The sequence below is a fragment of the Ovis canadensis genome, chromosome 5 (assembly GCF_042477335.2).
Source record: "Ovis canadensis isolate MfBH-ARS-UI-01 breed Bighorn chromosome 5, ARS-UI_OviCan_v2, whole genome shotgun sequence".
Classification (NCBI taxonomy): domain Eukaryota; kingdom Metazoa; phylum Chordata; class Mammalia; order Artiodactyla; family Bovidae; genus Ovis; species Ovis canadensis.
The window spans coordinates 57,565,120-57,580,031 of record NC_091249.1 but is presented as its reverse complement, the minus strand read 5'-3'; the positions used below and the strand labels follow the sequence as shown (position 1 = coordinate 57,580,031).

Below are 14,912 nucleotides of genomic sequence, written 5' to 3'. Positions count from 1 at the left end.
AAAGTTGCACCAAGTTTATAGCCCTTCCAGTGGTGTACACAAGTTTTAAACACCATAATACGTGAAAATTCCTGATTGTAAGCCTTGTTGGTCCCTGAAATGAGCCATGGAAGGAAATTTAATCAAATCCTCTCCGGGATGTTTCATAAACAGCAAGAATGCCGATCAGCCATCTTGGCTGACAGTGTGATCCAGGTTAGAGGAGCTGGGAAGGCCCTCTTGGCTTGGGGACTCATGATCCAAGTCTTCCTGAGGGAGGGCTGCAGGCTTCCCAGATGAAGGCAGCAGGTTCTAGACAGTTTGAAACTTCAGTTTGTTACCGGCCAGGGTTCTTGGCCTTCCCTCAGTCAATAGAAATTCCCTAGGGCCCAGACAAGAAATTCAGGCAAGGCTTTATTGGGGACCCTGCTGCAGCAGAGGGGAGCAAAAATAAACGACAGTTTCCCTTGCTTGCTTGCTTCTGAGGGGGACAAGCTGATTCCTCATGTGGGGTGAGGGTAGGGGTGTGGCCGGGGGTCTGGCTAGAGGGGTGGTTTAGGTGTTTTGCTCACCTGTTAGGTAGTGCTGTCTGCAGGGGGCATGTGCAGTGCGGACATCTCTGAGGACCCGCCATCACCAAGGCGCTGCAGTTTGGGTCCATTTGTGCAGGTGGGATGCTAGGGTTCATGGGATTCATGGGGACAGAGTCAAATCGGCCTGGAGGGAAAGACCTCTACTTTCTCCATCCTCTCCAAAGAAAGCCAAGGAAGCTCCTAAGAAGGGCAGAGTTAGAAAAGCTTGGAATAAATGTCTCTAAATGGAGTTTTAAACTTGTAGCATTGACAGTGAAAAGTGAAAGTCACTCAGTAGTGTTCTACTCTTTGTGACTCCATGTACAGTCCATGGAATTCTCCAGGCCAGAATACTGAAGTGGGTAGCCGTTTCCGTCTCCAGGGGATCTTCCCAACCCAGGATCAAACCCAGGTCTCCTGCATTGCAGGCGGATTCTTTACCAGCCAAGCCACAAGGGAAGCCCAGCATTGACAATACCATTAACTTCACCTCTGAAATCATTTTGGAGTCCTTGTGTTTAACATTTAGTCACTAAATAGTCAGCACTGATGGCTCATTTTCATATTACTTCGACCTGACTCACATGTATCACTGTGACAACATCTCCCATCTTGCCTCTGCTTAAATATTGTTTAATACTCAAGTCTTATTTAATTGCATGCTTTATTAAGGGCAGATACCTAGAAAATAGCTTCTTAAAAGGCAAAACCCATTTCTTTAAGTAAAATCGTCTCTTTTCCAAAGACAGATGTGCATCAATACAAAGAATGGTCTAATCTAGCATCTGTTTATTTCTGGAAGGAACCTTGATTTTGCTAATACATTTCTATGCATCAGAGCAAAAGAAAAAAAAAGCCATCCATAAAAAGACAATTACAGAGATGCAATCAAGCACTGATAGCAGTATTCAGACACATCTCAGAGAACCTTCAGGAGAGAAAGGATCGTAGCTTTAGTTTTATGTAACTTCTTATAAATCAATTTTTAAAGTAATTTCTTTACATCCAATGAGGGAAATTTGATTTCTGTAGCCAGTATTCATGTCCCAGAAACAATATGCACTTTTTTCTATAATTATATGATGCCCATTGTTTCAGCCCAGAGATTTTTTTTTTTGAGTACAGAACCACATTTTCCCCAGAGCCTGAGTCACAGGCTGTTAATGAGTTAGGTGTTCCAAATAGTGCATCACCCGTCCAGCAGCCCCATACCCTCCACACCTGAGGGACCACACCTCTGCTCCCAGGAACACTGAGGGAAAAGCAGAGGCTAAGCAACTCTGATGCTGCTGCTAAGTCGCTTCAGTCGTGTCCAACTCTGTGCGACCCCATAGACAGCAGCCCACCAGGCTCCTCCATCCCTGGGATTCTCCAGGCAAGAATACTGGAGTGGGTTGCCGTGTCCTTCTCCTAAGTCCCTTCAGTCATGTCCGACTCTGTGCAATTCTGTGGACAGCAGCCCACCAGGCTCCTCTGTCCACGGGGTTCTCCAAACAAGAACACTGGAGTGGGTTGCCATTTCCTTCTCCAAGCAACTCTGTTAGAGGCTCACAGAAGCCGTGAGCCTAGTCTGGGGGTACATGGACTCTGCCAGCTGCCATGTATGGAGCCCTCCCAGCGTGCCCCGGTCTGAGAATGCAGTGTGGAGAAGGAAGCAGGGTGGGGAAGTGGGGACAAGGCCTGAGATTGGCTCTCTGCCTCCCTGCCAGCCACTTGATTTGTACCCCCATGTGACTGGCAACATCTGGGGGCATGGTATGTCAGGACACGTCCTGGACATGTCCATTGTCCAACCCGAAGAACCAAAATCAGGAAAGCCCCTGCAGAGAGCCCAGCTCAGGGCCTTGTACCGTCTGCTCAATGAGTATCTACTGAGGGCCACCCTGTGTCAGTCCTACGCCAGGTACTGGGGACACAGCAGTGAGCAGCGGGCACCAGTGTCCCTGCCCTCCCCCAGGGCACTCACATGCTAGTCAGGGAGACAGGTGGCAAACAGTACGCTAAATGGGAGTAAGACAAGGGGCGTCGCTGGGCTGTGATGCGGAGGAAGGAGGCAGAGCGCAGCGGTGGAGCTCACTGCATCGAGCCTGCGGCAATAGCAGTGGAGGTGGTGGAGAAGGTCAGACTCTGAATATATTGTGCAGGAGGGCTCTACTTTCTCATCCTGTAGGGACTGGCTTTTGTTTTGCTTTATGGTTTTCAGGGCTTTTTTCTGAGGCTTAAACCAGGTGATGTGTGTCAAGATTCCCAGCACACAGTTAGCTCATGAACCCTGAGCTGGTGGTGTTACCTAGCACCACCCTGCAGTGGACCTGTGGGCACCTCAGCCTTGGGGCCCTTCTCAGCCTGCAATCCCCATGACCACACCATCCCATTGAGGTGGCAGTACGAGCAGAGGGTGCCAGAACCCAAGACTGGCTACAAGGGCCCTCCTATAAGGAAGAGCGGTGGATAGGAAGGCTCAGGAAGGCAGCCCAGAGGGAAATGCCAGGGGACTCCCCCCCAGCACCAAACTCCGAGAGCAAATGGGTCTGGTGTCGCCCTTTGGGATGGAGTCTGTAGTCTGTCTGGGAACCACCCAAGTGAGGTGCAGAGGGGTTCCCAAGGTAGGGGCCACACCCAGCTCCCCAGCTCCCCAGCCCTCTCTCAAGATGCCTTTCCAACCTCTGAGACTCCAAGCAAAATGTATTTTCCTTCAGACTTAGGTTTTAACACGGGAAACAGCTCAGATTAGAAACATGTCATCCCCAGAAGCGAGTAACTATTAACTTTTCATAAGCAACTCAGGTATGAACCCTTTATGACTGTGTTCTGACACAGGACAAATCAGCTATCTGGTGTTTTATTTTTATTATTGAAGTTTCCACCGGGTAATCGGAATGAGGCTTTTTAAAGCAGAGCAATGTTTCAGAGAAAACTCTTAAGGGTTCCTGCAGCCTTCTCCAATGTTTTACCCCAGTGGGAGCACTTCTGAGTATCATTTTCCTTGATACCAAGAGCAGGCTGCATGCATCCACTTTCCGCCTTCCTTAACCCAGACCTCACTTGGGCCTGCACCCCTCATTAGGTTAACTAGCCAGAAAGCCTCCTTAAAGGACTTGTGATTGTGACTGGGCCCTTGCCACACTGACTAGTGGCCTTTGTCCCTCCTGCCACCGAATTGCTTCCGTGGGAGGAGGGAGCTCAGGAAGGACAAGAGAAATAACAGGAGGGATGGTTTGGTGTTGTCTCCAAGGGATCAGGAGGAGTTTTGCATCTTCTGTTAATAATAAGAAAAGTAGACAAATGTATACCTATGGCTGATTCATGTTGACATATGGCAGAAACCAACACAGTATTGTAAAGCAATTATCCTTCAATTAAAAATAAATAAGTTTTTTAAAAATAAGAATAAGAAAAGGAGCAGCCCCATGTCTGTCATGCTTCCCATCGGCAGACAGGGCATAGGAATTTTCCACAACCTCCAGGCAGGGGAAGCCAGTTCCCAGAGGGATGAGGGGACATTGGTCAGTGACAGTTCAAGCTAAAACCTGAGTCTCCTGTGTGTACCGCGCTTCCCCCATCACTCCTTGCGGCTAGGGCTGCCAGCCCCATTTCTTACCAGGGAGTCAGGATCTGTTCTGCCCCGTAAGCTCTAAGTACCACACCTCAGACGTGTTTGGTAGCTAACACCAAACTCCCTGAAACGCCAGGCAATTCCATCCCCAGCCTGTCTGCAGCTAGTGCCTGGATGGGGCCAGCATTGTGCAGGGCTCTGCAGAAGAGGCAGCTGGCTGGAAAGCCCTTGGAACAGTGCTTCCTGCCCTGTGCTTAGCAGGTGACTTTGATCAGCCCGAAGCTCCCTGCTGCTCATCCCTCCCAAGGTGCTGGCCAAATCGGACCCCACAGTGAGGCTGCAGATGTCACAGGGACAAGGCTTACCACTGAGCCATCTCTCATGGAATGGCTGACATGGGCCCCACCTGCTCTCTTTTACATCCTGCCCTGTTTCCTGTTTGCCTTCATTTTCCTCAGAGTTCTGTTTTCCTTTGCTGAGGTTACCCAGATCTCTGCAAGCTGCCTGAAATTATTTGGGGAGGGAGGTAAGATCTAAACCAGCGATAGGCAAACCATACCCTGTGAGCCAAATGCAGCCCACCCCATTTTTTAATAAAATTTCATTGAAACATAGTGATACTCATGAATTTAGGTATCAGTATGGCTATTTTCACGCCTCAAGGCAGGGTTGAGTAGTTGACAGAGCCCTGTGGCCCACAAAGCCAAAATATTTGCTATCCAGTCTTAAGAACAAGTTTGCAAAGGAGGCCGCCCTCCAGAGCATCTCAACAGGTGGACAAGAGTCCAAAAAACCAGCCAAGCAGCAGCAGGATTAACAGGCAAGGCAGGTGAGGCCAGCTGTATAAACGGAGTTGGAGGGTGCTGGGGAAGGCATTCAGCCGGGCCTCCCAGAGAAGGTGAATCAGGTAGTAAAATGATGTACAGGGTCTGGGCAAGCAGCATGGTGGAGACATGGCGGTCCTGCTGCCCAGCCCCACAGGCAGCTCTGGCTGAGCAAGGGGCCAGGCAGAAAGGACATCCTCGCAGCTGCAGGGTTTCTGTTTTCTGGCAAATCCCAAAATCTGGCTGTCCTTCCCAGCCCACTCAACAGAGAAGCCAATCTTGTCTTCCTTGCCCAAGCAGGACTTCGGAGAGGACGACTCCCTCTACATCACCAAGGTGACCACCATCCACATGGGCAATTACACCTGCCACGCCTCCGGCCACGAGCAGCTGTTCCAGACCCACGTCCTGCAGGTGAATGGTTAGTAAATGGCTCCATGCATGTTGTTGCCCCAAAGTGTTCCCCAAAGGCTGCTCAGAATAACCCTCCTCCTCTCTTGCATTCTGTCTTCTTGAAGAAATACCTGACCCCAAAGTGTCCCATTGCTCCCGTATCTGGGGCGGTGGGCAGGGGCAGAGTCTGCTAACTCACTTCCCAGTCCGGCTCTTCCCTGAAGCCTCCTCTGATGAAGTGAGTCCAAGTGGGAGGGGGTGAGTCATTTAGGTGGGTCAGCACCCCAGGGAAATTTGACGTGTCAAGCCATGCCCAGCTGGGCCCCACTGCTGGCACTGAGCAAGCCTGAGCAGGGTGTCTGTGCACCAGAGAATAATGTGAAAGCTCCAAGTCAGTCCCAGATCCTTGGTGCCAGCCAGTGTCCGGGGCTTCTGTTTTAAGATAAAGTGTACACAGTGTTGAGGATCATTGCATCACAAGGTTCAGTATCACTTGCCTCTGGGATCCTGGGTGACAAGCCATTTAAGGACAACAGAGTAAGCCCAGCTTGCCTCTGCATTTGTCCTATAGGATGTTTTAGGGATTTTTATATTCATACTGCCTAAGTCAGATTTTATTAGTATTTCCCTTGAGCTGGGACATACTTAATCCTCTGGGGTTTTGTGGCTATGCTTGTTGGCTTGACTCCAGATGTACAGTGAAGTTGCTGGATTTCATCAGAAATAACACACAGGTTCCTAGTTATAACATCCCTTGGATGAGCCATCCAAGCTGGCATTCAGAGTTCATTTGTGTGTGCAGCCGGTAGGCAGTGTCTGGGTCACTCCAGGGGCAGATTGTGTGCTCTGCAGTGTGAAGAGGGCACTGCCAGCTATAGCTGGCGAGTGGTACCCAGCGCTGTACGGTGTTGGTAAATACGTGGGAGCACAACAACTCCATGTGACTTGGCACAGCTCCCTCTGGTCCTCAGACCCGCTGAAAATGGGAAATCAAGAATTCCCAGATCCTCCATCCAACCCTTCACATCTTGCCCCCACCCCACAAGAACTGAGGGCACAAGGAGAGGGCTTGAGCCTGTCCCCTTCATTTCCTCCAGAACAAATCTGTGGGGAGAGGGGCCTGGGTGGGGGAATCCACCTGCCCAGGAGCCAGAGTAACTCACGAGTGAGAACCTGTCCTCACCTCAGGCTTCTGCAGGAGATGCTGTGGTCTTAAATACTTTCAATGTACAAATTGCAGGTCCACACAAATTGCTGGGGGATCCTTCTGCCTCATGGTCCCCCAGAATTCTGAGACAGAGCTCATGATGGGGGATGAACCATTTCCTCCCTCCCAGTGCCGAGTCCGGGAGCAGGGCCCAGACCTGTGGACACCATGTGCTGCTGGCTTTAAAGCAGAGACTAGGCTGCTCCCTGTCACTACTTGGGTGGAGAGTGGGCTGTGCAGCTAGAGAGTTTTGTTCAAGCCTCCCTACCCACCCACCAGCCTCTTGCTAAAGGGGCTGCTTGGGGCCTCAGGAAGTTGAAACAGCAAAACCTCCCTGCTGAGATCCAGAGAGACGCCACTCGAAATCCATTTTCTGAGTGCTGAGAGGTTTAAGGCTTCTCTTTAAGCTGAAGTCCTAGAGTCAGAGGCAGCACACGGGGACCTCTGTATTTTTTTTAATAATTTTATTGGTTATTTATTTGTATATCTGGTGCATCAGGCTTAGTTGCACAGTCAGGATCTGCGTTGCACCGTATAGGATCTTCCGTTGTGGCGCAGACTCTCTAGTTGTGGTGCACAGGCTCAGGAGTTGTGGCCTGTGGGCTTTGTTGTTCCGAGGCATGTGGAATCTTAGTTCCTTGACCAGGGATCAAACCCGTGTCCCCTGCATTGCAATGTGGATTCTTAACCATTGGGTCACCAGGGTAGTCCCAGGACCTCTGTATTTTGCAGTAGGCTTTCTACCTCACTCCATGGCGCACTGTGTTCGGCTCCATGGCGGTCAGGCTAGGCCATCCGGGTGGGCCTCACTCCAGGAGCCCTCGAAGTCCCTGGGCTGGGCTGGCCACTGGCACCTGGGGTGGCATTTGGGTCCATTAAGCAACTCCTCATGCAGGATAGCATGAGGTAGACCCAGTATTGCCTCCCAAGGACATGAGTCCATTGCTGGTTGACCAGGGAGAAGACACAAGGTTTTCCGGAAGTGTATTCCAGAAGTGAAGCTTACTGTGTTGACTGAGAGGAAGACCATCCTATCTGTGTGGGAAGATGGGAAGATGCTGTTGAAAGCAGAATGGCATGAAAGACACAATTACAGTAGGAACGTTTCCCAGATATCTACTGGACACCTTCTCTGTTTCACAGATGAGGAAACTAGGGGTTGGAAACTACAGAGAGATTAAATTACTTGCCCAGGACCCTCAGCCCTACAATTAGTAACTGCACAATAGATTTTGACACCAAAGCCTGGACTCTTAATGCCTTTTCCGCCCCTTCACTCTGGAACATTGCATTGTGGCTGCTGGAGAATCCAGGTGTGGTCGGTCGGCAGGTTGGTGTTGATCTGCTAAAGGGGCACACTGTGGGGGTGGGGGGGTGTTGCAGATAGGAAACAGCAAACCTGCCTGGCCTACCCCCGCCTCAGGTGCTGAGCGCAGGCCAGAAGCAGCAGGCATCCAGTGAAGGACTTACAGCTCAGATGTAAGGGCAGCCCCTGCCCTCAGCAGGACTGATGTCGGTGACCTGCAACAGCTTGGTCGTCCAGCTCTTGGTGGGTTCAGCAGACCCTGTGCAGACACCGATGCTGCTCAGGATCCCAGGGTCAAGAGGGCTGGGCTTCTAGGGAAAACTCACAGAGGCAGTGGGCTTGGGGGCTTCCAAGCAGAAGGACTGGAAAGGAGAGAAGGCACTGTCTGCGCTCAGTACAGAAGCAGCACTACCTTGCTGGGTCATCTTGTTGGGAAGTTGTGAGAGAGCAGTAACAGGTTCATCTGTAGGGTTTGTTCCTTTTTGTCATTCACCCCCAGCATGAGTCAAAGCATGAAAGGTGTCCCCTAGTAACCTGGGTAGAATCAAGTGTGGTCACTCAGCTGTGCTGCAGGTGGTGAGGTTTGGTCTCCTCTTGGCCTGGAGAGGGCCTGTGGCTTATTTAAGCCGAGGCAGTGCCTGGGACACAAAGGGAGTGATGTTCTATGTCAGTTCCTCCTGCTAGCTTCTCCTCGGTCAGAGTGAGGACAGGAAGGGGAGGATGATGAAGTGGGGGGGGGGGGACGCCTTGGCCAGCGCCCTGCCTCTCAGAAAGCTCAGAATTCTCCAGGCAACCAGCAGGCGTGCCAAGTATGTAGCTGGTGGGCCCAAGAGACAGAGAAATCATTCATGCGAAACCACTCGGACGAATAGGAACTGGGTGAGGCTGTTCCACCCAAGGCACAGTGCAGACCCAAACTGGAGACACTTTTGTCATAAGGTCAAGGCATGAACTCTGAGCCAGAGAGGCCTGAGTTCAAATCCTAGTGCTGGTACTTCCTTGACATGCATCTTAGGTGGGTAAACTCACCTGTACAGTGGGAATAACAATATACCTTATAGGCTTGATGAGATAGGATACGTGTCAAATGCTTGGGAAATACCTGGAAAGATGTAATTCAAAGTCCAGGATGGGACAGATATAGGGGAGATTTTGTTTTGTCTCAAACCATATTTTAACCATAGTTGGTGCACACAGATGGTCTGAGCTCACAGAGCTTGCAACCCATTATACAGATGGGAAGATCAAGATCCAGAGGAAGTTGCCAGGCCAGGAATAAAATATAGACTTCTCCCTGGAGCTGCTCTATTCCCTGGTGGCAGGGGCAGGACCACACATACAGGCTGAGCTTCTGGGTGCCTTCTGGGGCTTCTCCATCCAGAACTCTGCCTTGACCTGGTTTGCTAAAGGGAACACTTCTAGGCAACTATTTCCTTTCTTTCTCAAATTATTAGTATAACTTCCCCATAGACCAGGCCTCCCAGAGATGAGACCCAAACACTGACATGATTTATAACTTCATGCAAACCTCCTGCATTGCTTCCATAAGAAAGAGGAAAAACTTCAGACATAAATGATTAATCCATTAAATTAAAAACACCCTCGACCTCCCCACGGTTCAGACAAGTAACGATTCATTCCCAAAACACAATAGTAATCTCCCGAATCTGTTGATTACTGCAGCTTGGTACTTTTGTGAATGTGCCTCTTACTTAAGACATATTTATGCTGCCTTTCACCTTGGAAATGATCGATGTTTCCCAAAGAAAATGTGCTGTTGCGTTATGTATTCAAATGTTTTCACGGGAAGGTTTTGCAAATTTAAAAGGAAATGAATGTGTTTACCCAGGACAACATTAATTTCGAATGATTTTGGTGTGTGAATTAACACAAAGGAAGAGAGGAGATCAGGGCCAAAGGAAAGCAATTGGGCTTTGCCTTGCTTCTGGCAGAGAGCTGCATCTCCACCCAGCCCCGCCCTGGAGAGGGGAGTCTCTCACAAAGAAAATGCAGGACTTCTCTCTGATGGGAACCTACCCAAACAGGGACCTCAGGTACCAAGGTCTTGGACACCTCCCTGCTCAGGGTTCTTCTCAGGCCCTCCCTCTCCTGGCAGGAGGCTGGATCCATGCCTCTGGCTACAGTGCTCACTCAGACCTGGTCCACACCACCTCAGTCTTAGCGATGCCCCATCGCACTTGAGGAACACAGTTGGGTCCTGTAAGCAGTGACCAGGCTTCCACCCAAATGATGGGATGGTTTTATTTTTTCCCTCTAACATCCTAGTACCAGTTATCAACTCTGCAATGGTCAAGGCAGGGCAAAATGGGCTTCTCGGTGGAGCTCCTTGGTGCCCTGGAGCCTGCCTTCCATTCACAGGCCACCCTACCCTCCACTCCACCATGCAGGCCGTGGGGCCGGGAAGATCCAGGAGGCTGCCAGCACTGATCTAGCCCAGGGGCCTGGGTCAGTCTGCAGGGCCCCTTCCCATTGCTGCTGGCTGAGCTGGGCCACTTTGGCCTCCACCGTGCCAGTCTCTCAGGAATCATGGGAGTGGAGGCCCAGGCCACTGTTTCTCAGAGCGGCAACAGCAGCTTCCAGGCCCAGGAGCCCACGTATGCACACACACTGAGACCTGGGCCCTGCCCCACCCCTCCCACATGCTCCTACCCTGTGAATGCCTCGCTCCCAGACAGGCCTGCCCTGCTCCCCTGACTCCCCTGCCCTGTACTGATTGTTCCCTCGGCTAAGAATCTCCCTTCCCACCCTCATCCCCCCTCCACCCTGCCTTGCCACCAACACCACGTCATCCTCAGGATGGTCATTCATTCAACAAGCATTTACTGAATTTCTCTCCATAACACTCACCAGGCTAAGCACTGAAAACACAGCAGTGGAGACACCAAAATCCCCATCCTTGTGGAGCAAGTCAAAGGGTGGAAGATACTAAGGGGGAAAATGTTTTAAACAAGAGGGGATAAGGAGACTCCAATAAAAGCTGGAAACTTTAGGCAGGATGGCAGGTCAAGGCCTTACTGAAAAGATGACATTGTGTCCATGTGGTGGGAAAGTCAAAGATGCCTCCAAACGATCTTTAAGGAGGAGGAGTGGCCATTCGCTGAGCGGAGAAGAGGGTGAAGGAGCAGGCTTGGGGAAGGAAGATCAGGAGCTGGTGGTGACACGATAAAGACAAGGTGTTATGTAGCCCATGTGGTATCTAAGTCTGGAGTTGAAGGGAGAGGTTTTGACTGGAGGAATAAATGCCATATGCCTCACAGGGTGGGTAGTGTTTAAAGTCAATGGACCAAGGTAGATGCTGAAGGAGGACAGATAGAGAAAGTCCAGCAAGCGGGCATGATAGCACTGGGCGCCTTGGGGGCGGGGGGGGGGGTGGGGTGGTGGTGAGAAAGAGCAGGCAGGAAGGCACAGACAAAGCCAGAGATAGGAGGACCAGGAGTGTGGTATCCGGGACGGAGTGATCAGCTATGCTGAATTCAGCCAGAGGTAGGTCAGGGAAGGTGAGGACAGGAACTGGCCATTGGATCGGGTCAGTGGAGCTGGGCGTCACTGAGGCCCAGAGCAGAGACGTTTCCATGGTGCTGCGGGGATGGGTCTGCTGGAGCTGGCTCTGGGGGGAAGAGAAGTGAGAGCCACCAAGTGCGGATAACTCTTCAGGGTATTTCTAAGAAGAAAAACAAGGCACAGTTGGGGAGAGAAGCAGAGGCAAAGATGCTTGGTTTTTTCCCCCCAAGATGGAAATTAAAAGCATTTGTGGACTGATAGGAAAGATCCAGTTGAAATGGGGAACTGATACAGGAGGGAAAGAAACGTGCTGGAGCAATGTCCTGGATGAAATGTGAGGGGATGGAATCTAGGAATTAGGCTCGTGGGACAGAAAACTCAAAACCGGCGTTTTTCTGGAGAAGGGAAAGAGAGGGCCTGCCCCACCTCCCAGCCTATGGGGTAGGGGACAAAGGGGAGAGGGAGCCGCACCCACTGAAGAGGCTGCAGGAGAAGTGTCGCCAGGCTTCCATCTGAATGAGAAGGTGAAGGGACACTCACAGAAGAGTCTGAGGAGAGAGGATATTTTGCTGATGGTGGAACATGAGTTCTAGAAGGTACAATAGCAGGTTTGGGATAAGGGATGCCCCCAGAGACCTCAGCTCTTGTGAAGACTGACAGGATCCCAAACCAAGGGCATGAGCAAACGTGTCCTGGTGGTCCTGAGTTGGAGATGAGACTGGGGACGGGGCCACTGGGAGGTGGAGCATTTGAGGAGTGAGGCCCATCTTTAGTCTGATGGACAGACGGAGGTCTGAGGAGGAGTGGTTGTATACCCCAGGATGGCTTCAGCAACTGGAGACTCCAGTCCGGCCAAGGGTGCCCCTCTCCGCACCCGGGAGCTGTCTTCTAACCCCTGCCACTGGAGGCCCAGTGTCTTTGCCCAGCAAATAGACCCTTGTTTTTGAGTGGATGATTCCACACCTTCAACTTTCAGTCAGGGTTTGTTTTGTTCCACAATGCTGCCACCCTTTTTCAGTTCAATCCATCTGTGAGAGCTTCCCCATCAGGGCTGACCCAGCATCTCACCTACAACCTGACGAATAGAAACCAGTCCCCCAGCCCTCTGGAATCAAAACACTGTGGGGTGGGCCCAGGATTGTTTCAACAGGCACCCCACCCCACCCTCCCACCAGGGGATGCAAGTGCATGCTCAAGTTGACCTCTTCATGGGTCCACAGAGTCCCATCAGACCTCAGGGCAGGGGCAAAGGCCAGTCTTCAAGGCTGGGGCTGGCCACCAGGTACCTTACTGAGGAGGGCAGTCCACAAACCCACAGCTCACAGGACAAACCTATTATCAATGGGGGGGGGGGGGGGGGCACCATGGCAGAAGGAAGGTTGGTGTTTCCTTTGTGAGGTGGAGAGAGTGCATCTGAGTGCTCTATTCAGATAAGTCTTCCCAGACCCCATCCCCATTCGCCTTCTTGCCATGCCCATCACACTAGCAATTATGTTATTCACCTTCCTCCCGACAGAAAGCTTCATGAGGCCAGAGACTGGGCCAGTCTTTTTCACCACTCTGTGTGTAATGCCTGACACTTGACGGTTATTCAGTCACTTATTTCTGTATGATTCTTTGTGACCCCATGGACTGCAGCGTGCCAGGCTTCCCTGTCCTTCACTTTCCTGGAGCTTGCTCAAACTCATGTCCACGGAGTCGGTGATGCCATCCAACCATCTCATCCTCTGTCACCCACTTCTCCTCCTGCCCTCAATCTTTCCCAGCATCAGCATCTCTTCCAGTGACTCAGCTCTTCGCATCACGTGGCTGAAGTATTGGAGCTTCAGCTTCAGAATCAGTCCTTTCAATGAATGTTCAGGGTTGATTTCCTTGAGGATTGACTGGTTTGATCTCCATGTGTTCCAAGGGATAAGAGTTAATAAATGTTGGCTGCACAATATTGAGTTGACAGAACTTTGTAAACATCAACCAAGACCATTAATGTGGTGCTGGACTCAAAGATGGGAATCCCTCAGCCCTCCTCACCACCACCAGTGCCCCTGCGGTCTCTCCCTTTCCCTCTTCCTCTCCCCCTCCCCCATTAGCTATTGTAATTCTTGAAATACTTTGTGATACCTGATATGAAAAAAAGGTCACACCATGACCTGTTTTTCAAGATTTCTTCTTCTCTTCTTGCACATTCTTCCTTCTAGCTAAATTTGAGGGTTGTTTTGTCAAGACCCCACCAATTGATTTGAACTGGAATTAGATTAAATGTTTGGCATAATTTGGAGTATCTTGTTTCCTAACAGCAGTAAGCCTTCCTATCCAAGACCATCTCTCTCTAGTTTTTCAAGCCTCTTTTCAGTGTCTTCAGGGGGATGTTATAATTTCCTTCCTGTCCGTCTGCTGTGTTTTCTGTCTCGTCACTGCGAGTACACAAGTTTGTCTGTTTGGGTGCTGGCCCCTTTACGATATTCACTTCTAAAACCTTTCATTTTTGGTTCATTATCTGGACCATATCCAAACAAAGTATCATTTTTCTCCATCTCTTTAATATTTGTTTCTTCCCATTTCTTGCCTTCTGTTGACAATAACATCCACCAAATGTTGGCAGTCTGGTATTACCTTCTTTCCTCTTTTGTTTTTTTCCCCACTTCATGTTTCACCATTCTGAAAAGAATGGTGCCATTCTTTCATTTTATAGAGATATTCGTCATTGTAGGAAGAAAATGTTATTCTGTTCCTATTTTATTGAGGTTTTTTTCCCCCCAGGAAATGCATTTCGAGTTTTTCTTTCAAATGCCTTTTAGTGTCTAGCAAGATTATCAAATGGTGTTTCTTTTTTGACTGCCTTTGACTTGGATATGATTAAGTACAGAGTTCCTAATAGTCATTGAAGCACGTTATATTTGGTCCCAGTATGTTCTTTTAATTCCATGCTAGATTTGATCTGCTAATATTTTATGTGTGTATTTGGTTTTTTGTGTTCTTAATTTAATTATTTTATTTTGGAGCATAATTGACTTACAGTGTTGTGTTAGTTTCAGGGGTCCAGCTAAGTGATTTACTTATACATATACTCATTCTTTTTCAGATTCTTTCCCCCTCTAGGTTATTACAGAATATTCCGTAAATTTCCATGTCCTATACAGTAAGTCCCTGTTGATTATCTGTTTTATATATGGTATGCTATGCATGCTAAGTCACTGAAATGGTGTCCAACTCTTTGCAACCCTATGGACCATAGCCAGCCAGCCTCCTCTATCCATGGGATTCTCCAGGCAAGAATACTGGAGTGGGTTGCCATGCCCTCCTCCAGGGGATTTTTCCCACCCAGGAATTGAACCCGTGCTTCTTTTATCTCCAGCATTGGCAGACAGGTTCTTTATAACTAGTGCCACCTGGAAAAGTGAAAGTGTTAGTCACTTAGTTGTGTCCAGCTCTTTGCGAACCCATGGACTATAGCCCACCAGGCTCTTCGGTCCACGGGATTCTCCAGGCAAGAATACTGGAATGGGTTGCCATTCCCTTCTCCAGGGGATCTTCTCGACCCAGGGATCAAACCCAG

General features: G+C 49.9%; 1 protein-coding gene across 5 annotated transcripts in view; it reads left to right on the top strand.

Annotated features, from left to right (window-relative positions):
• FSTL4 (follistatin like 4) overlaps positions 1-14,912 on the top strand; it is a 739,698-nt gene that overhangs the window by 688,170 nt on the left and 36,616 nt on the right. For all 5 annotated transcript variants that reach the window (XM_069592040.1, XM_069592042.1, XM_069592041.1 and 2 more), the window contains one exon: positions 5,232-5,352. In XM_069592040.1, coding sequence (XP_069448141.1) covers positions 5,232-5,352 — 121 coding nt within the window. The remainder of the gene's footprint in view (positions 1-5,231; positions 5,353-14,912) is intronic.